The sequence below is a fragment of the Mobula hypostoma genome, chromosome 5, assembly GCF_963921235.1.
Source record: "Mobula hypostoma chromosome 5, sMobHyp1.1, whole genome shotgun sequence".
NCBI classification, from domain to species: Eukaryota; Metazoa; Chordata; class Chondrichthyes; order Myliobatiformes; family Myliobatidae; genus Mobula; species Mobula hypostoma.
The window spans coordinates 188,605,429-188,627,062 of NC_086101.1; the positions used below are offsets into that span (position 1 = coordinate 188,605,429).

A 21,634-nucleotide genomic window follows, 5' to 3' on the forward strand; every position below is an offset into this window, starting at 1 on the left:
GTACTTGCACGTTCTCCCATGGTACATGTGGGTTTCCTTTGAGTGCTCCTGTTTCTGCCCACAGTCCAAAGGCATAACACAGGTTACTGTGCACTGCAGTTCATTGGGCTGGAAGGCCCTGTTCCACACTGTATATCTATATGTAAGAAAAAAAACAAAATATAACTACTCCACCTGTAATTGACAGGACGGCACTTATCGATCGCTGCAACGTTCAGTGGACTGGTTTGCCGATGTAATTGGAGTTCCCAGTGTAAGAAAATATAACACAGTCCTCTTTGGGGGTGAGTATAACTGCTTCTTTGCAGGTGGCTGTGCTGTACACCGTGCTGAAAACTTTTGCAAGAGCGCACTAGTTTAACTTGGTCCAATGGTGGTACATTATTGACTGTATACACACAGTGGCCAGTTTATTAGGTACATCTGTGCACTTTGTTCATGCAAATATCTAATCAGCCAATCATGTGGCAGCCACTCAATGCATAAAAGCATGCAGACATGGTCAAGAGGTTCAGTTGTTGTTCAGACCAAACTTCAGAATGGGGAAGAAATGTGATCCAAGAAACTGCTGATCTCCTGGGATTTTCACACACAACAGTCTCTATGGTTTACAGAGAATGCAAAAACCAGAAAACATCCAGTGAACAGCAGTTCTGTGGGCAAAAATGCCTTGTTAATGAGAGGTCAGTGGAGAATAGCCAGACTGATTCAAGCTGACAGGTCACTGAGTGTGTAACTCCTAATAATATTTACTGTATGAGCCTGTGACATAATGTAGTATGTGGCAGTGTAGCACAATATGATCTTAGCAATGGGTAGGATCAGGAGGGATTTGTTGAATAGAAGAAAACATGAACTACAGTAGGTCATTCAGCCCTTCAAAACTATCCCACCATTATACCGGAACATGGGGTACCAATATCCTTGCAGGCAGGTTTGCTGGTGCTGTTGGGGAGGGCTTAAACTAGTTTGGCAGGGGGATGGGAACCAGAGTGCTGGATGGGGCATTTGGTAAAGGGGTAAATGCAGCAGTGGAAGGACTGTGAGGAAGGATGGGGCAAAATTGCTGACAGTGGGATGGGTTGAAGTGTGTCTATTTTGATGCAAGGTGTATCAGGAACAAATGTAATGAATTTAGAGCATGGGTCAGTGTAGGAAGTTACGATGTGAGGTAATGTTGCAACTCAATAAAACCGTGGTTAGATCACACTTGGAAAATTGAGTTCAGTTCTGGTCACTGTGGAAGGATGTAGAGGCTTTAGAGAGAGCTTTAGATTTTTTAGATTATGAGAACACTCAGTCCTCTTCTATTGTCATTTAGGAATGCATACATGCATTAAGAAATGATACAATGTTTCTCCGGAGTGATACCACAGAAAACAGGATAAACCAAAGACTAACACTGACAGAACCACATAATTATAACATATAGTTACAGCAGTGCAAAGCAATACCGTAATTTGATGAAGAACAAACCATGGGCACGGTAAATAAAGTCTCAAAAGTCCCCGAGTCGATCGACTCCCGAGTCACCGATAGCGGCGGCAAAAGGGAGAAACTCCCTGCCATAAACCTCCAGGCACCGTCAACTAGCCGATGCCTTAGACGCAGCCGACCACAGCCGATGCTGAGTCCATCCATCTGAAAACTTCGAGCTCCTGACCAGCCTTTCAGATACAGCCTCCTGAGCGCCATCCTCTGCCAAGCGCCTTCGACCTCTCCCCGGCCGCTGAAACAAGCAAAGCCGAGGATCTTGGGGCCTTCAGCTCCGGAGATTCCGGTTACCACACAGTAGCAGCGGCAGCGAAGCGGGCGTTTAAGAAGTTTTCCAGATGTTCCTCTGTGCTCTCACATCTGTCTCCATCAAATCAGGATTGTGCACGGTCCCCTACTTGACAGATTACAGACATCACCACCGAAGTGACCACGCGTGCTGCCGTCGTGCCGCCATCTTCTCCTCCTTCAGATTATTACAGAGTTCGGAGGAGATTTACCAAAATGCTACCCGGATTAGAGTGCATATCTCATGTCTCATGAGGGTAGGGCGCATTAGGGCTTTCCTTTTTGGACCGAAGCAAGATGAGAGGTGACTTGATGGAGGTGTACAAGATGATAAGAGGCATATCGAGCAGACAGCTGGAGACTCTTCTCAACATGGAAGTAGTTAATACGAGGGGGCATAATTTTAAGGTAATTGGAGGAAAATATAGGGGGATATGAGTGTCCTACCAGGGGTGGTAGGAGAACCAGATACAACAGGGGCATTTATGAAACTCTTAGATAGCCCTTTATTTCTTTCATCCATGTGCCTATTTCCTTTCTGTCCAGGACTCATTGGATCCATCTTCTCAGTGCTACAGTTCCTGGTGTCTCCTGTAACTGGTGCTGCCTCTGACTACTTTGGCCGCAGGATACTGATGATGGTGACCATGGTAGGTTCAATCATGCTGTTCAATCGATGATCCTGTCTGTGTGGAGATGAAGAAGATTGAAGATTAATTTTATTTGTCACATGTACATCGAAACATGCATGCGTCGTTTGCGTCAATGACCAACTTAGTCTGAGGATGTGCTGGGGGCAGCCCACAAGTGTTGCCATCCTTCCAGTGCCAACTTAGCATGCTCACAACTTACTAACCCATATGCCTTTTGGAATGTGTGAGGAAACCAATGCGGTCACAGTGAGTACGTACAAACAGTGGTGGAAATGAACCCCGATCGGTGATTGCTGGTGCTGTAAAGTATCACACTAACCGCTACACTACCATGTCACCCAATCGGCCACAGTTGTTTCCCCGCCCCACCACAACCCAAAGACTCCAATTCCCAATCCCATTCCTGTTCCAGCCTGTCTGCCTGAGTCTTCTCGTTTCCATAGTGAGACTCAATGTAAACTGGAAGAACATCTTATCTTCCACCTGGTGGAAAACTTACTTTCTAAATGGGCGTATTGAAACACTGAAACTTTCAACATCAGGTAAACTGTGACTATTTTCCATTATCATGTTTCTGTCCCTCTCTTCGCATTAGAGAGGATTAATGAAAATTATCCCAGGAATACAATGGTTAACATATGCATTTGGTGGCCCTGGGCCTGTACTCGCTAGAGTTTAGAAGAATGGGTGGAATCTCATTGAAACCTATCAAATATTGAAGGGCCTGGATAGAAGATATTTCCAGTAGTGGGAGAGTCTAGGACCAAAGGCACAACCTCAGAATAACAGGACGTACGTTAGAACAGAGATGAGGAGGAATTTTTTTAGCTAGAGGGTGGTGAATCTGTGGAATTCATTGCTAGAGATAGCTGTGGAGGTCAAGTCATTGGGTATATTTAAAGTGGAGGTTGATAGGTACTTGATTAGTAAGTGTCAAAGGTTATGGGGAGAAGGCAGGAAATGGGTTTGACAGGGAAAGTAAATCAGTTACGATGGAACAGTGAAACAGACATTATGGGCCACATGGCCTAATACTGTTCCTGTGTCTTATGGCCTGTACCTCTCATAATTTTCTAAAGTTCTGTCAGGTTTCCCATCACCCTGCGGCACTCCAGTAAAAACAACCCAGGTTTGTCTAACCTTGCAGTGCAGTGCCCTCTAATCCAGGCAGTAGACTGGTGAACCTCTTCTGCACCCTCTCCAAAGCCTCCACATCCTTCCTGTAATGGGGTAGTTAGAAAGAGGTCCCTCAAAGATGAGTGGTTAAGGTGCCCAGTCTATATGAACTAGGCAATTGAGTTCAAGAGTCACAAGGTAATGTTGCATCTCTATAAAATCCTAGTTAGACCACACTTGGGGTGTTGTGTTGTGTTCTGGTGCCGTCATTATAGGAAGGATGTGGAAGCTTGATAGAGGGTGTGGAGGAGATTTTCCAGGATACTGTCTGGATTGAAGAGCATGATTTATGTATGTGTGTTGAGCAAGCTCCCTTTGGAGCGAAGGAGGATTAGCAGATTCATGACAGAGGTGTACAAGATGATAGGAGGCACAGATCGAATGAACATCCAGAAACTTTTTCCCAGGGGGGAAATGGGCAATACAAGGGGGCATAATTTTAAGTTGATAGGAAGAAAGTGTAGGGGGGATGTCAGAGGTAAATCTTTCACAAGGAGAGTGGTGGGTGTGTGGCACAGCCAGGGCTGGTGGTGGAAGCAGGTACATTAGGGGCACAAGGATGAAAGAACAATGGAGGGTTATGAAGGAGGGATGGGTAGGATTGATCTTAGAGCAGGTTAAAAGGGTGGTACAATATTGTGGGCTGAATGGCCCCCGTACTGTGCTTTACTGTACTATGTTGAAATTATCCTGGGCACACAGGAGACATGGGACTGCAATACTGGGATCTGGAGCAACACACAAAATGCTGGAGGAACTCAGCAGGTCAGGCAGCATCTGTGGAGGGAAATAGTTGATGTTTCAAATCGAGGTTTTTCACCTGGACTGGGAGAATAGAGGGGAGATAGGATGAAGTTGTTACTGCAAGGTGATAGGTGGATGCGGGTGAGGAAGAGTGATGAAAGGGGGAGAGGTGGAGATAGCAACAGAGTCTTGGAGGTGATAGGTGAAGGCAGCAGAGGGTTGGAGGTGATGGAAAAGCAAGGTGATTAATGGCTGCAGATAGGGGAGGTGTTGTGGGCAGGTGGGAAGAGGGTTCCTGAACCTTGTCTCACCAGTTTTCTCTCCCAAATTCCAGGCTGGGCTCCTAGTTTCATATGCACTCTGGGCTCTCTCAAGGAACTTTGGGATCTTCCTCCTGTCCCGAGTGGTGGGTGGGATCAGCAAAGGGAATGTCAGCTTGTCCACGGCAATCATTGCTGACCTTCCGTCTCCCCAGGCACGCAGCAAAGGCATGGTAAGTGGCTGGGAGGGGGGTGTGTTCTTGTGGGCCGCTGGTGGAGTTTTATTATTATTATTATTATTATGTTTTTAAATTTAGAGATAAGCTCTTCTCGCCCTTCAAGCCTCGCCACCCAGCAACTTCCAGTTTAATCCTAGCCTAATCATGGGACTATTTACAATTGACTGGAGAGGAAACCAGAGCACCCGGGGGAAACCCATGTATCCCACAGGGAGGACATAGAAACCCCTTGCTGGATTGAACTGTGGTGCCCCAAACTGTATTAGCATTGCGCAAACTGCTGTGCTACTGTGGCGCCCATTGACGTGCAGAGGCAGTTCTAGAGGGTATGCAGCACGGAAGCAGGCCCTTCAGCCCAACGCATTCATGCAGGCCATCTCCTACCTCATCCAGTCCCAACGTCGGTACATTAGTAGCATCTAGAACACACCTGGGTAGAAAAGGTCGAGGAGGGTACGGGCCAAACGAAGGTAAATGAGACCAGCAGAGATGGGAACTTTGGTCAGCATGGACTGGTTGGGCTCAAGGGCCTGTTACTGTGCTATATGGCTTATTACCCTCGGCTTGCCCCCGTATCCTTCTATCACCCTTATTACCCTCGGCTTGCCCCGTATCCTTCTATCGCCCTGTTTATTTATTTAATTTAGAGATGCAGCTTGGAACAGGCCCTTCCGACCCAATGTGTCGCTTTGCCCAGCACAGGACAATACACGATTAATCTACGAACCTGTTGGTCTTTGGACTGTGCGAGAGAACTGGAGGACCTGGAAGAAACCCGTGTGGTTATGAGGAGAACGTACAAACTCCTTACAGATGGCGGCAGGAATTGAACCCGGATCACTGGTACAGTGAAGCGTTGTGCTAACCGCTTTGCCACCGTGCTGACCTGCGCTACGCCACCATACTCCCATTTCCCTCTAATCCACAGCATTCCCATTGTACGTACGAAGTTCGCGGGCTGTTTGTGTTTCTCAGCTTCTCCTCCTGACCCTCCTGTGTCTCCCTTCCCCCCCCAGGCAATGGTTGGCGTGGCTTTCTCCCTGGGCTTCACCGTTGGACCCATGATCGGAGCCTTCCTCGGGACGCGGGCTGGCAAAGACGAAGCCTTCTACCTCCAACCCGCACTGCTGGCCATGGCCCTCGTGGTGTCGGACCTGCTCTTCGTCTTCTTCTTCCTCCCAGAGACCCTCCCGAGGGAGAAGCGGGTACGCTGGGAGGAAGGGTGTGCCGGGATTTGGAGGGCACGGTCTGTGGGGCTCAGGTGGTGCAGGGTTGGGGAGAAACCAAGGTTCAGAGGGGGTTGGGGGGGAGGGAGGGAATGTAGAGAGGTTTAAAGGTTGTCACGACGGGGCAGATAGGAGAGTTAACACCTCAGACCAGGGATTTGGGTTCAATCTTTCCCTCTGGTACTGCTTGTGTGGATTTTGAATATGGAACAGTACAGGCCTTTCGGCCCACATATTGTGCCGACTTTTCAACCTACTTCCAGATGAATCTATCCCTTCCTTCCCACATATTTCATCCATTTTCCTGACATCCATGTGCCTATCTAAGAGTCTCTTAAATGTCCCTAATGTATCTCCACCACCTCTGGCAGGGCAGTCCGTGCAACTACCACTCTCCATTTTAAAATAAAATCTATCCGTGACATCCCATCTATACTTTCCTCCAGTCACCTTAAAACTATGCCCACTCATATCAGCCTATTCTGCCCTAGGTAAAAGTCTCTGACTGTCCACTCTATCTATGCTTCTTATCATCTTGTAATAGGCATCCGTTAGTCTCGTGAGACCATGGATTTGCGCCTTGGAAGGTTTCCAGGGTGCAGGCCTGGGCAAGGTTGTATGGAAGACCGACAGTTGCCCATCCTGCAAGTCTCCCCTCTCCATGCCACCGATGTTGTCCAAGGGAAGGGCACTAGGGCCGATACAGCTTGGCACCGGTGTTGTCGCAGAGCAATGTGCGGTTAAGTGCCTTGCTCAAGGACACAACGCGCTGTCTCAGCCAAGGCTCGAACTAGCGACCTTCAGATCTCTAGACCGATGTCTTAACCACTTGGCCACGTGCATCTTGTACACCTCTACCAAGTCACCTCTCATCCTCCTTCACTCCAAAGAGACAAACCCTAGCTTGCTCAATCTATCCTCATAAGACGTGCTTTCTAATCCAGGCAGCATCTTGGTAAATCTTGTATATCCTGATAAAGATGTGCGGCTTGGTAGGGTGGGGGTGGCAAATCTATGGAACGCACACAAATTTTGTTGGCATGCAGCATTTAAACCCCATCCATAATTTAAAAAAATGATTATTTTTACTGTCAAATGAAGCGGCGAATACCAATTTCTTACCCAAAAATAGTGAGATGTTTTCACAGGAAATGACTCTCTGCAGCTTGGCATCAGCTGGATGGTTGTGAGAGCATGTGACGATGGATAATACATTTTGAAATCCTCACAGACCTGCTGTACACATCAGTACTTCGATAGTCCATGGTTACAAATACAATACTATTAAGATGGATGTTATTTTTCAATTGTGTTTTTAAAAGATTAATATTCTTAATTTTTGAATAGGTTTTCTAAAATGCTTCATTTATTTCAATGTCTCTGTTATATTTTTATTAACAGTAAGACAATGAAATACAGAAATAAGCAACAGAACTTATCTTTTTTTCCTTAAACGCCCACACTTATTGCTACTAACCCAATTGAACGTGCCCCAAGGGGTCTTCACCGTGGCTTAGTAGGGAGTGGACTCTTCTGACTGCAGGTTCAAACCCCATGGTTCCAGACATTGATTCTCCAAAACAAACTGGTGCTTGTGGGATCGTGCTGTGTGCTAATCAGTTGCCATGGCTACATTACCATGGAGTCCACTCATCGGGATCCTTCACCGATCTGGGGCATGCTATGTATGTATTTATTTAGAGATAGGGTGTGGAACAGGCCTTTCTGGCCCCAGGAGTCGTGCCACCCAGCAAACCACCTGTTTGACCCCGAGCCGAATGACAGGATGATTTACCAGGCCATCAGATTTATCAATACACATTGATCTGATTGTGTATCTGACTGTACATAAATGAGTACAAAACCATTATAGAAACATAGAAAGCATGCAGCACAATACAGGCCCTTCGGCCCACAAAGCTGTGCCGAACATGTCCCTACCTTAGAACTACCTAATCTTTACCCATAGCTCTCTATTTTTCTAAGCTCCATGTAGCCATCCAGGAGTCTCTTAAAAGACCCTTCTGTTTCCGTCACCGGCAGCCCATTTCACGCACTCACTACTCTCTGCGTAAAAAAACTTAACTCTGACATCTCCTCTGTACCTACTTCCAAGCACCTTAAAACTATGCCCTCTCGTGCTAGCCATTTCAGCCCTGGGAAAAAGCCTCTGACTATCCACACGATCAATGCCTCCCATTATCTTGTACAACTCTATCAAGTCACCTCTCATCCTCCATCGCTCCAAAGAGAAAAGGCCAAGTTCACTCAACCTATTCTCATAAGGCATGCTCCCCAATCCAGGCAACATCCTTGTAAATCTCCTCTGCACCCTTTCTATGACTTCCAAATCCTTCCTGTAGTGAGGTGACCAGAATTGAGCACAGTACTCCAAGTGGGGTCAGACCAGGGTCCTATATAGCTGTAACATTACCTCAATTATGTATACAATTTTAGTGTTGGGGCAATATCTTCCCACATTTCCCCTCTTTATTGCTTGTACATTGCAATGGAGATGCAACATAAAGATTTTTACTCCCTTGGATGTAAGAAATAAAATAAATAAACAGATAAATAAATAAATGCAATCACCAATTAACCTACTAACCGGTACATTTTTGGACTGTGGTGGAAAAGCGGTGCCCCCAGAGGAAACCCATGCAGCCACGGGGAGAATGTACAAACTTTCGTACAGAGGTCACCAGAATTGAACTCTGGCACTCTGAGCTGTAGTGTCATCACGCTGTTAGGGTGCCGTGGCGAGCCAGGTGGTAAAAGTTGTTACGGAAATCCAAGTTTGTTCTTTCTTCTGCTGTTGTTGTCTTGTGGGTTTAATGAAGAGTGAATGTCACGTTCAGAGTGTAGCATCTTGCATTGTTTCACTGACCAGCCATAGAACTGTAGAATCATACAGCATGAAGTCAGGCCCTTCGGCCCAACTGGTCCATGCCAGCCATGGTGTCCATGGAAGTTATTCCCATTTTCCCACCTGTGGCCTATATCCCTCTAAACTTGATGGAGGGGTACAAATTGATAAGAGGGATAGATTGAGTGGATAGCCAGAGATTTCTTCACTGTGAAGTCTCTTCCAGGTACAGTATGTCACCCCCGAAGAAGTTTAAATCTTTTTCCACTGTGAAGTCTGATATATTTCATTTATTTAACTGTTCCATCTTCCCTGTAACTCAAAAAGTAACTTGTTTTCTTTATTTCTCAATTCTGATGAAAGGTCTTGGACAGGAAACATTTTCTCTCTCTCTCTCTCTCTCTCTCTCTCTATCTCTATCTCTCTATCTCTCTCTCTATCTCTCTCTGCGGATGCTGCCTGACTTGCTGGATATCTTGACGACGATCTGTTTTAATGCTAACATTGTATGTGCTGACATTCGACTCTGACTCTCCACATAGATCTCCTCGGTCTCGTCCACCTTCCAGAATGCCGTGAACCTACTCAGCCCCGTGGCACTGTTCCGATTCTCCGCCATCCAGCAAAGGAAGGACTCTCCTTCTCCAGAAGGTGGGTGAATATCTGATGACTCTCCCAGGAATCTCCTCTCTTCTTCTGTCTCCTACACATTAAGTCTGCTCCATCAGTGACAGTAAGTCAGTGATCCTTTGTGGGTTGTTTTGGAAGGTTATTTATTGGTTTTAAGCAATAACCAATTATCTTGAGAGTTCACCATATACTAACCCTGGTAGAAACATGTTACAGTGATAGTGGATTAGTTAACTAATTACAAAAATTAATAAGAGTGTACATATGCAAACCAGTCACCCCTCCAATTGACTCATCTACACTTCCCCCTGCCACCCCGAACATTCCTCCTCTCATCCCAGACATTCTCTCTTCTCCCTTGCCCATTGGGCGGAAGATACAAAAGCATGAAAACACGTACCACCAGGCTCGAGGGCAGCTTCCATTCTACTGTTATCAGACTTCTTGTACAAAAAGCTGTGAAACTCATCATCATCATTGTGTGCTGTGTCATATGACGTTGGCGATCATGGCCTATTATTGGCAAATTTTTCGACAGAAATGGTTTGCCCTTGCCCTTGCCTTTTTCTATAAGATAGATGACCCCAGCTATTATCAATACTATTCAGAGATTGGCTGCCTGGCATAACCAAGACAAGTGGTGTGCACCAGCTGCTCATACGACCATCCATCAGCTGCTCATACGACCATCCATCACCTGCTCCCGTGGCTTCACATGACCCTGATCAGGGGGCTAAGCAGGTGCTACACTTTGCCCCAGGGTGACCTGCAGGCTAGCAGAGGGAAGGAGTGCCTTACACCTCCTTTGGTAGAGACGTATTTCCCACGTAAAGCTGATATTTAAAAAAATTCCACCTGGTTCATTAATGTGCTTCAAAGAATGAAATCTGCCATTGCTGCCTGGTGTGGCCTCTATGAGACTCCAGAACCATTAATGGATTGACTCTTAATTGCCTCTTCTGTTTGGGGAATTTGGGGATAGATGATCAATGCCGGCCTAGCTTCCCATGAATGAATAAATAATAAATCAGAGAATTAGATTCTGTTTTCCATTGAGCCATTTCTGTTGTCCAGCTGCCAAAGTACTCTGTCCTGGGCTGAAGGTTGATCTGCTTTCACCACACAACTTCATACATCTTTTAGGCGAAGCTCCTTCCTTTCCCAGGTCCTGAGGTCTTTGGAGTTTCTGTAGCTCTGGGTTTTTACAGGAGGGGGTTGCTAGCCAAATGCCTAACCCTCCTCCTTTTGTATCCATGGCGGAGTTTGAATGTTTCTGTGCATTATTTCTATCGCACAGATCTGGGCATTTGGTCGCCTTTCGCAAATTGCCCTTGGAAAGAAGGTGGTGAGCTGTGGCAGTCATTCTGGTGAAGTTATTAAAGTGTATTTGGGAAGGGAGTTTTGGCATTTGAAGACTGTGGCGACAATGAATGAACGGCAAGATATCCCCAAGGTCTATATTGTAGTCTACAAAATTCTAGTTAGACCACAATCGGAGTATTATGCTCAGTTCTGGTCGCCTCATTGTAGGAAAGCTGTGGAAGCTTTCGGGAGGGTGCAGAGGAGATTTACCAGGATGCTGCTTGGATTGGAGAATAAGTCTTATGAGGATAGGTTGAGCGAGTGGGGGCTTTTCTGTTTGGAGTGACACAAGATGAGGGGTGACTTGATAGAGATGTATAAGATTATGAAAAGCATAGATCACAGGGATAGCTAGGGACCTTTTCCCCAGGGCAGAAATGGCTAATTCTCAGGGGCATAATTTTCAGGTGATTGGAGGAAAGTCCAGGGGAATGTCAGAGGTAGGTTTTTGCACAGAATGATGGGTATGTAGAATGAGGCAGATACAAACTTCAAAGTACATATATGAGGGGTGATTGATAAGTTTGTGGCCTAAGGTAGAAGGAGTCAATTTCAGAAAACCTAGCACATTTATTTTTCAACATAGTCCCCTCCTACATTTACACACTTAGTCCAGTGGTCGTGGAGCATACGGATCCCTTCTTTGTAGAAGTCGGCATCTTGGACCTCCGGAAGTGGTCCACAGCAGGGGTGATTGATAAGTTCGTGGCCTAGGGTAGAAGGCGATGAGTTATTATCTTCAAACTTTCTGCATTATCACTCAAAGAGTTGAACTGCACGTGCATGTAATGAGAGCGTCTTGGACCTCCAGGTGGTCCACAGCAGGGGTGATTGATAAGTTCGTGGCCTAGGGTAGAAGGAGATGTGTTATACAGCTCTCGTTAGATGAACGTGCAGTTCAACTCTTTGAGTGAAAATGCAGAAAGTTTGAAGTTTCTCCTCATCTTCTTCTGCATTAGGCCACAAACTTATCAGTCACCCCTGCTGTGGAGCACTTTCTGGAGGTCCAAGACACCAACCTCTACAAAGAAGGGATCTGTATGCTCCACGACTGCTGGACTACGTGTGTAAATGTAGGAAAAATAAATGTGCTAAGTTTTCTGAAATTGACTCCTTCTACCTTAGGCCACGAATTTATCAATCACCCCTCGTATGTCACTGTAGACAACCCTGAGATTCATTTTCTTGTGGGCATTCACAGTAAATACAAAGACGCATAAAATAATTATATTAAATAAACAATAAATATCGAGAACGTAAGATGAAGAGTCCATAGGTTGTGGGAACAATTCAGTGATGGAGTGAGTGAGTGAGTATTTTCTTCCTCCGGTAGTCAACAATCAGCTTCTTGGTCTTGCTGACATTGAGTGACAGGTGTTGTGACACCACTCGGACAGGTTTTCAATCTCCCTCCTGTACGCTGATTCACTACCACCTTCGATTCAGCCACTGACAGTGGTGTCATCGGCAAACTTAAGTATGACATTGGAGCTTCACAAGTGTAAAGTGAGTAAACAGGGGGCTAAGCACACAGCCTTGTGGTGCACCTGTGCTGATGGAGGTAGTGGAGGAGATGTTGCAGAAAGAAGCCTGTTGGTCCGGGCTTTAATGCTGCGATACCGTTTGCCAGACGGAAGCAGCCGACACAGTTTATGGTTGGAGTGACTGGTGTCCCCAGTGATCTTCCAGGCCTTCTTTATGCACCTGCTGCTGTAAACGTCCTCAAAAGAGGGAGGTTCGTGTCCCACAGATGTGCTGGGCTGTCCGTACCACTCTCTGCAGTGCCCACTGGTCAAGGTTGGTGCAGTTCCCATGCTGGGGGGTGAGTGATGATACAGCCAGTCAGGATGCTCTCAATTGTGCCACTGTAGAAGGTCTTTAGGATTTCAGTGCTCATGCTGAACTTCAGTTGCCTGAGGTGGAAGACACGCAGCTGGTGTGTACAGTCCAGGTGAGATCTTCGGTGATGTGTATACCAAGGAACTGGAAACTACTCACCTTCTCAACTGCAGTCCCATTGATGTTGATCGGGTGAGCCAGTCTCTCTTCCTCCTGTAATCCACAAGCAGGATATTTATTCTCGGGATAATTATTCAGTGTTTAGGATAATTCTTCTTCTTTTTTGTTTTCTATAACAATCCAGGTATGCAGGCTCTGAAAGTCCTGGGGCTGGTTTACTTCCTGTACCTCTTCCTGTTCTCTGGCCTGGAGTACACCCTCAGCTTCCTCACTCATCAACGCTTCCACTTTGACAGGTAAAGCCTTTAATTATCTATTTGGATCTTATTGAATATCCAAAAAAATAAGGTTCCAGAGTAGAGAGATGGGATGCAGTTGTCATTGCACCAAGGTACAGAAGTTTGAAGATTACATTATAATGTGCCAATATTGTTCAACATTTTGGCAGTCTGAGGTACCTACCTGCTTCAAGCAGGCTTTAATTACATTGGTGCCTAAGAAGAACCTGGTAACCTGTCTCAATGACTATCATCCAGTAGCACTGACATCTATTGAGATGAAGTATTTTGAAAGGTTGCTGATGAAAACGTATCAGCTCCTGCCTGAGAATCGACTTGGATCTGCTTCAGTTTGTCTACTGTTTCAATGCCATTTCATTGGCTCTTCACTCAACCCTGGAACATCTGGACAACAACGATGCATACGTCGGAATGTTCTTTATTGACTACAGCTCAGCATTCAACATCATCATCCACTCAAAACAAATCAAGTCCTTGACCTCAATAGCTCCTTGTGCAACTGGATCCTTGATTTCCTCACTTGCAGACCCCAGTCAGTTCAAATTGGCAACAACATCTCCACAATCTCCATCTGCACAGGTGCACCACAAGGCAGTGAGCTTAGCCTTCTGCTTTACTCACTTTACACTTACGACTGTGAGGCCAAGCACAGCTCAAGTGCTAAATTGCAAGTTTAAGTTTGCTGAAGACAGCACTGTCATTGGGTGGATCAAAGGTGGCAATGAATCAGTTTATAGGAGGGAGATTGAAAATCTGGCAAGGTGAGGTCACAACACCAACCTCTTAATGTCAGCAAGACCAAGAAGGAAGGAAACCAGAGGTCCATGCACCCGTCCTCATCAGGGGGTCAGAGGTGGAGAGGGTCAGCAACTTTAAATTCCTCGTATTATTAGATCAGAGGATCTCTCTGGGTCCAGCACGTCTGTGCAATTATAGAACATAGAAACATAAAAAACCTACAGCACAATACAGGCCCTTTGGCCCACAAAGTTGTGCTGAACATGTCCCTACCTTAGAAATTACTAGAGTTACCCATAGCACTCTACCTTTCTAAGCTCCACGTACCTATCCAAAAGTCTCTTAAAAGTCTCTTTGCCGGCAGCCCATTCCACGCACTCACCACTCTCTGCATAAAAAACTTTACCCCTGACATCTCCTCTGTACCTACTCCCCAGCACCTTAAACCTGTGCCCTCTTGTGGCAGCCATTTCAGCCCTGGGGAAAAAGCCTCTGACTATCCACACGATCAACGTCTCTCATCATCTTATACACCTCTATCAGGTCACCTGTCATCCTCCATCGCTCCAAGAAGAAAAGGCCGAGTTCACTCAACATATTCTCATAAGGCATGTTCCCCAATCCAAGCAATATCCTTGTAAGTCTCCTCTGCACCCTTTCTATAGTTTCCATGTCCTTCCTATAGTGAGGCGACCAGAACTGAGCGCAGTACTCCAAATGGGGTCTGACCAGGGTCCTATATAGATGCAACATTACCTCTTGGCTCCTAAATTCAATTCCACGATTGATGAAGGCCAATACACCATACACCTTCTTAACCACAGAGTCAACCTGCGCAGCAGCCTTGAGTGTTGTATGGACTTGGACCCCAAGACCCCTCTGATCCTCCACACTGCCAAGAGTCTTACCATTAATACTATATTCTGCCATCATATTTGACCTTCCAAAATGAACCACTTCACACTTATTTGGATTGAACTCCATCTGCCACTTCTCTGCCCAGTTTTGTATCCTATCAATGTCCCGCTATAACCTCTGACAGCCCTCCACACTATCCACAACACCCCCAACCTTTGTGTCATCAGCCTCCTTACTTTCTCAATAAGCCTGACATGGAGTACCTTATCAAATGCCTTGCTGAAATCCATATACACTACATCTACTGCTGTTCCTTCATCAATGTGTTTAGTCACATCCTCAAAAAATTCATTCAGGCTCGTAAGGCATGACCTGCCCTTGACAAAGCCATGCTGACTATTCCTAATCATATTATACATCTTCAAATGTTCATAAATCCTGCCTCTCAGAATCTTCTCCATCAACTTACCAACCACTGAAGTAAGACTCACTGTTCTATAATTTCCTGGGCTATTTCTACTCCCTTTCTTGAACAAGGGAACAACATCCACAACCCTCCAATCCTCCGGAACCTCTCCCATCCCCATTGACGATGCAAAGATCATCGCCAGAGGCTCAGCAATCTCCTCCCACACCTCCCACAGTAGCCTGGGGTACATCTCATCCGGTCCCGGCGACTTATCCAACTTGATGCTTTCCAAAAGCTCCAGCACATCCTCTTTAATATCTACATGCTCAAGCTTTTCAGTCCGCTGCAAGTCATCACTACAATCACGAAGATCCTTTTCCATAGTGAATACTGAAGTAAAGTATTCATTAAGTACCTCTGCTAGTGGTGGCATGACATCTAAAATTTTGACAAACTTCTATAGATGTGTAGTGAAGTGTTTATCGATTAGCTGCATCTCAGCCTGGTAAGGAAATACCAGTGCCTCCTTCCATTCTGAGGCTGTGCCCTCTGGTTCTAGACTGTCCCACTATTGGGAACATCCTTTGCATATCCACTCTATCTAGGCCTTTAATATTTGGTAGGTCTCAATGAGATCCCCTCCTCATTCTTCTAAACTGCAGTCGCTACGGGACCAGAACCATCACACACTCCTCATACGTTAATCCTTTCATTCCTGGGATCATTGTAGTGAATCTCCTCTGGACCCTCTCCAATGACAACACATTCTTTCTTGGTCAAGGGATCCAAAACTGCTCACAATACTCCAAATGTGGTCTGACCGACGTCTTATAAAGCCTCAGTATTACACCCTTACTTTTATATTTTAATCCTCTCAAAATGAACGCAAATACTGTGTTTGCTTTCCTTACCAGCAACTCAACCTACAAGTTAACTTTTAGGGAATACTGCACAAGGATTCCTGAGTCCCTTTGCACCTCTGATTTTTGAATTGTATCCATGTTTAGAAAAACAGTCTACACCCTTGTTCCTTCTCCAAAGTACATGACCATACACTTCCCTACACACTGTATTCCATCTGCCACTTCTTTGCCTAGTCTCACAATCTGGAAAACTAAGTTAGTTTTATGTGTAATTAAGTTTTTTAGACTGTAATGAAAACCTAGTTTTACTGTAATTAAGTCTGTATAATGTTATCAGAGAAATGTAACAATCAAAACTTAATTAGTTTTTCTGTGTAATCACATATGCAAAGAGGTGTATAAGGCTGTTCGAAAATTGTGTTTGGGTGGATCAGTTTTGTCTGGTCTCCCAGCGTGCCTTCAATAACTCCTTGTTCGGACAAACTGGTGACACTGGAAACGTGAATTAAAACAAAGCAATGTTGGAAGTGGCCAGTAGGTCTGGCAGCATCTATGGGGAGAGAAGAAGAGTTAACTTTTCAGGTCAGAGGACACAACAGTTCTGATGAAGAGTCTTTGAGCTGAAACATTAATACTGCTTTTTCTCCTATGGATGCTGCCTGACCTGCTGAGCAGTTTATGGTTTTAATTTTGGATCTTTTTGAAATTTATTTTTTTAAGTCACGTGTAGTTTGTATAATTTCAAGGTTTATTCACCAGTGGCAAGGCTGCATTTAGTGCAAGTGTATTGACACTTGAGAAAATGGGGCTTTGTGGATCTGTTGTGCCGGGTAGAAAGCAGTACAGAATCTCCTGCCCTGACTGTGTGGATTTTTTACGACAATCCTTTTGTTCTATGGCCAGATTTGGTTAGTGTGAGCTTTTTATTTCTGAAAACTACTGTCATGGGATTAGTTGCCCCTTGAAGAAGCCAGTCAGTTGTCCTTACCCAGAGAATGCTTTGGTGACTGCAGGTCCCCATGGGGTCTGGCTGATGAGTAACAATCCAGGAACCAGCCTCCCTCTATCAAAGCACCCATTATAATTAAAGACCACACCCACCCCAGACAAACAGTACCTTCTCCTATTGGGCAGAAGATACAGAAACCTGAAAGTACATAACACCAGGCTCAAGGACAACTCCAAGACTATTAAATGGTTCCTAGTCAGATAAGTTGGTTTCTTGAGCTCACAATCTACCTTGTTACGAGCTTGTGCCTTATTTACCCACGCTGCACTTTCTCTGTTACTGTTACACTCCATTCTGCGTTGTTATTCCATTACCTTGTTCTAGCTCTACAAGCTGTGCGATGGTCTGATCTGTATGGACGTACAGAAGACCAGCCTTTCGCTGTAGCTTGGTACATGTGGCAGTAGTAAACCAATTCCAATCTGACCGGCTGGTTTATAGTCAGAATCAGTCCCATGCTATGGGCAACTGGTCCATGCCAACCAAGATGCCCATCCAAGCTAGTCCCATTTACCCACAATTGGCCCATATCCAAACCTTTCCTCTTTATGTACCTGTCTAACTGTCTTTTAAATAGAGTTTTGATACCTACCTCAAACGCTTCCTCTGGCAGCTCATTCAATATACCCACCGCCCTCTGTTTTTTTTTTAAAGTTGTTGCCCAACTGAACCTTTTAATTCTTTCCACTCTCAACTTAAACTTGTATTGCATGGGTTTCCTGTGGGTGCTCCAGTTTCCTCCCACATTCCAAAGTTTAGAAGGTTAATGGGTGCAAATGGGCAGAGTGGCCTTGTTAGGCCAAAGGGCCTGTTACTGTGCTGTATCTCTACATTAAAAAATAAAAATAAGACATCCAGCACACGTACACTGCTACCATCAGGCAGGAGGTACTGGAGCCTTCAGTCCCACACCACCAGGTTCAGGAACAATTATTACCCTACAACAATCCTGTACCAGTGTTCCTATATGCAGCTTCTGTACCGGTGTAGATAACTTCACTCACCACAACTCTGAACTGACTTTATGACCTACAAACTCACGTTCAAGGGCTCTTTATAATTCATTTTCTCACTATTGTTTATTTGCACAGTTTGTCTTCTTCTGCACATTGAATAATTATTCAGCTCTATAGGTTACCCTGAAGCAGGGGTTCCCAACCTCTTTTATGCCATGGACCCCCACCATTACTTATGGGTCCACAGACCTCAGGTTGGGATCCCCAGCCCTAGAGTCTCCTATTTTCCAAAGAAAAGTTCCAGCCGGTCGAACCTCTCCCAATAACTCTGTCCCTCGAATCCTGGCAATGTTTTAAATCCATGTAAATTGCTTCACACAGAACAGCACAGCACAGTACAATCCCTTCGACCCACAAAGTTGTGCTGACCTTTTAACCTACTCCAAGATCAATCTAATCATTCCCTCCTCCATAGCCCTCTGTTGTTCTTCTTCATCCATTTAGCTATGTAAGAGTTTCTTAAATTTCCCTAATGTATCTGCCTCTACCACCATCCCTGGCAGTGCACACCACTGTGTGTTTAAAAAAAACTACCTCTGACATCCCCTGTACTTTCCTCCAATTACCTCAAAATTATGCCCCATGTTTCCGTCATACTACTGACATCCAGGCAATCCCAAAGCCAACACAGAACAAAGCAGAGATGGATGCTTTCTACTCTGTGACTGCCTTCTTGAATGAAAGCTGGCTACTGGTGTGATTTTTGTTTTTAATTGCTATTGCTTCCAGCATGCAACAAGGGAAGATGTTCTTCTTCGTGGGAATTACGATGGCAATAGTCCAGGGAGGATATGCTCGGAGGATTAAACCTGGAAACGAGGTCAAAGCGGTGAAGGGGGTAAGTGATGAAGGAACATTATGGGAAGAGCGTTAACCACACTAGCGAGTGTGCTGAAACTGGAACATTTCCAGTAAAGTAAACACTGAGCTCACAAAGGCAAATCAGAGGTTTTTGTTGTGGCACCACTCAGCCAGATTTTAAATCTCCCTCCTATATGCTGATTTGTCATCACTGTTGATTGGGCCCATGACTGTGGCGTTGTCAGTAAACTTTAAAAACTTTACAATATGACATCAGAATTGAACTCCGAACTCTGTCTAAGCTGTAATAGTGTCACGCAAATGGCTTTGCTGCTGTGGCACCCAAAACTATGGTGACCCTGATGTGTACGAGGCATAAGGAGCAGTTGGACATACTTAAGTTGTCGTATGTGGAGGGTTGGAGGCTGGGAAGAGATGTGATAGAATTTGATGAAGTTTTGAGAGGCATGGATAGAGTAGATAGGACCCTCCGTAAACCCGATGACAGAGGAGAAGAAGCTTTTCCTAAAACTTTGATTGTGTGCCCTCAGGCCTCTGTACCTCCTCTGCAATGGTAGTAATGAGAAGAGATGGTCCTGGATGGTGAGGGCTTCAATGATGAAAACCACCTTCTGGGCATCACCTTTTGAAGATGACCCCAGTGGTGTCTGTGTGTGTGTGTGTGTCTCTCTCATCCACTTCCTTAACCAGTTCAGGAATGGTTCTGTACATCAGACTCCTTTTACGTGTGGGAAACAGCGTTGGGTGGGACAAAAACAACAGCATAATAGCAAAAATAACTTATTTTACTCTCTGTATCTTTCCCGTACAGGCGATATCTCTTCTGATCCCGGGTTTCCTCATCATCGGCTGGACCAGTTCAGTGATGTTCCTGTATATCGGACTCCTCTTTTACTCGTGTGGTAGGCTACCTCAGATGTTACTCACCAAACTTGCTCTTACAAGGCTTAGCACATCATGGAAACCAGCCTCCTCTCTTCTCGCTGCCTCAGTAAAGCAGTCAGCATAATCAAAGACCCCACCCACCCCAGATAATCTCTTCTCCCCCTTTCCATTGGGCAGAAGATACAAAAGCCTGGAAGCACGTACCACCAGGTTCAATGGCAGCTTCTATACCACAGTCATAGGACTAATAAATGGACCCCTCGGTACAATAAGATGAACTTCTCTCCTCACAATATACCTTGTTATGGCCTTGCACCTCATAGTCTACCTGAACTGCACTTTCTCTGTAACACTTTATTCTGAATTGTTACTCTTTTCATTTGTATTATCTCAATGCATTGTTGTAATGAAATGATCTGCATGGATGATGCAAAACTAAGTTTTTCACCGTACCTTGGTACTTTTGATAATAGTATATCAATTTAGCATAGCATCTTTAACATTATAATACGGTGAGAGAGGGAAAGGGGGATGGGGAATGGTGGGGGTGCAGCATTACCAGAAATTCGAGAAATCGATGTTTGTGCCATCAGGTTGGAGGCTACCCAGACGGAATATTAGGTACTGCTCCTCCAGTCTCAGTGTGGCCTCATCACGACAGTAAAGGAAGCCATGGACAGACATATCAGAATGGGAACAGGAAGTGGAATTAAAATGGGTGGCAACTGGGAGATCCTGCTTTTTCTGGCGGACGGAGTGTAGATGCTCGGCGAAGCCGTCTCCCAGTCTACGTCAGCTCTCACGACTATACGGAAGCGGTGGGCACAGTATATGACCCCAGCAGACTCATAGGTGAAATGTCATCTCTCCTGGAAGGCCTGTTTGGGGCCCTGAATGGTAGTGAGGGAGGAGGTGTAGGGGCACAAGAGGGCATAACTTTAAGGTATTTGGAAGAAAGTATAGGGAGGGATAACAGGGAGTGGTGAGTGCATGGAATGCCCTGCTAAGGGTGGTGTTAGATGCGATACATTAGGAACATTTAAGGGGCTCTTTGACAGGCACATGGGTGAAAGTAAAATGGGAGGGCTGTGTAGATTGCTCTTGGAGTAGGTTAAAGGGTCAGCATAACATTGTGGGCTGAAGTGCCTGGGCTGAACTGTTCTGTGTTCTAAGGGCCTAAACTCAGGAATTTCAACACAAACCACGCCAATTATTTTTCTTTCTGAATTGATCCTTAAACCTTGACATCTTGCAGGGGAAGGAAGCTTCAGTGGAGAGATTAGAATTAGGTTTAACGTCACTGGCATATTGTCATGAAATTTGTGGTTTTGCAGCAACAGTATTTTGTAATACATAATAATAAAAAATGTAGAAGTTACAATAAGAAATGTATATTACAAATAGAGCAAAAAGAGAGTAAAAAACAGTGAGGTAGTATTCATAGGTTCATTGTCCATTCGGAAATCTGATGGCAAAGGGAGAAACTGTTCCTGAAATGTTGAGTGTGTGGCTTCAGGCTCCTGAATGAGAAGAGGGCATGTCCTGGGTGATGGGGATCCTTAGTGATGGATGTCACCTTTTTGGAGTGTGTTCCCTTTTGAAGATGACCTCAGTGCTGGGGAGGCTAATGCCCATGATGGATCTGGTTGAGTTTACAATTCCCTTTCGCTTTTTCCTATCCTGTACAGTGGCCCTTCCACACCAGATAGTGATGCAACTGATGTTTGAAGGGTCTTGGCCCAAAGGGTTGACTGTCTGTTTATCTCCATAGATGGTGCCTGATCTGCTGAGTTCCTTCACAATTTTGAATTTCCAGCATCTGCAGAATCTCTTGTGTT

The 21,634-nt window shown here is 45.2% G+C and overlaps 1 protein-coding gene across 4 annotated transcripts in view; it reads left to right on the forward strand.

Moving 5' to 3' along the window:
- mfsd10 (major facilitator superfamily domain containing 10) overlaps positions 1-21,634 on the forward strand; it is a 54,052-nt gene that overhangs the window by 25,652 nt on the left and 6,766 nt on the right. For all 4 annotated transcript variants that reach the window (XM_063049539.1, XM_063049540.1, XM_063049537.1 and 1 more), the window contains exons 3-10: positions 188-284; positions 2,329-2,432; positions 4,690-4,848; positions 5,871-6,059; positions 9,489-9,597; positions 13,082-13,193; positions 18,819-18,927; positions 19,723-19,813. In XM_063049539.1, the coding sequence (XP_062905609.1) occupies positions 188-284; positions 2,329-2,432; positions 4,690-4,848; positions 5,871-6,059; positions 9,489-9,597; positions 13,082-13,193; positions 18,819-18,927; positions 19,723-19,813 (970 nt within the window). The remainder of the gene's footprint in view (positions 1-187; positions 285-2,328; positions 2,433-4,689; positions 4,849-5,870; positions 6,060-9,488; positions 9,598-13,081; positions 13,194-18,818; positions 18,928-19,722; positions 19,814-21,634) is intronic.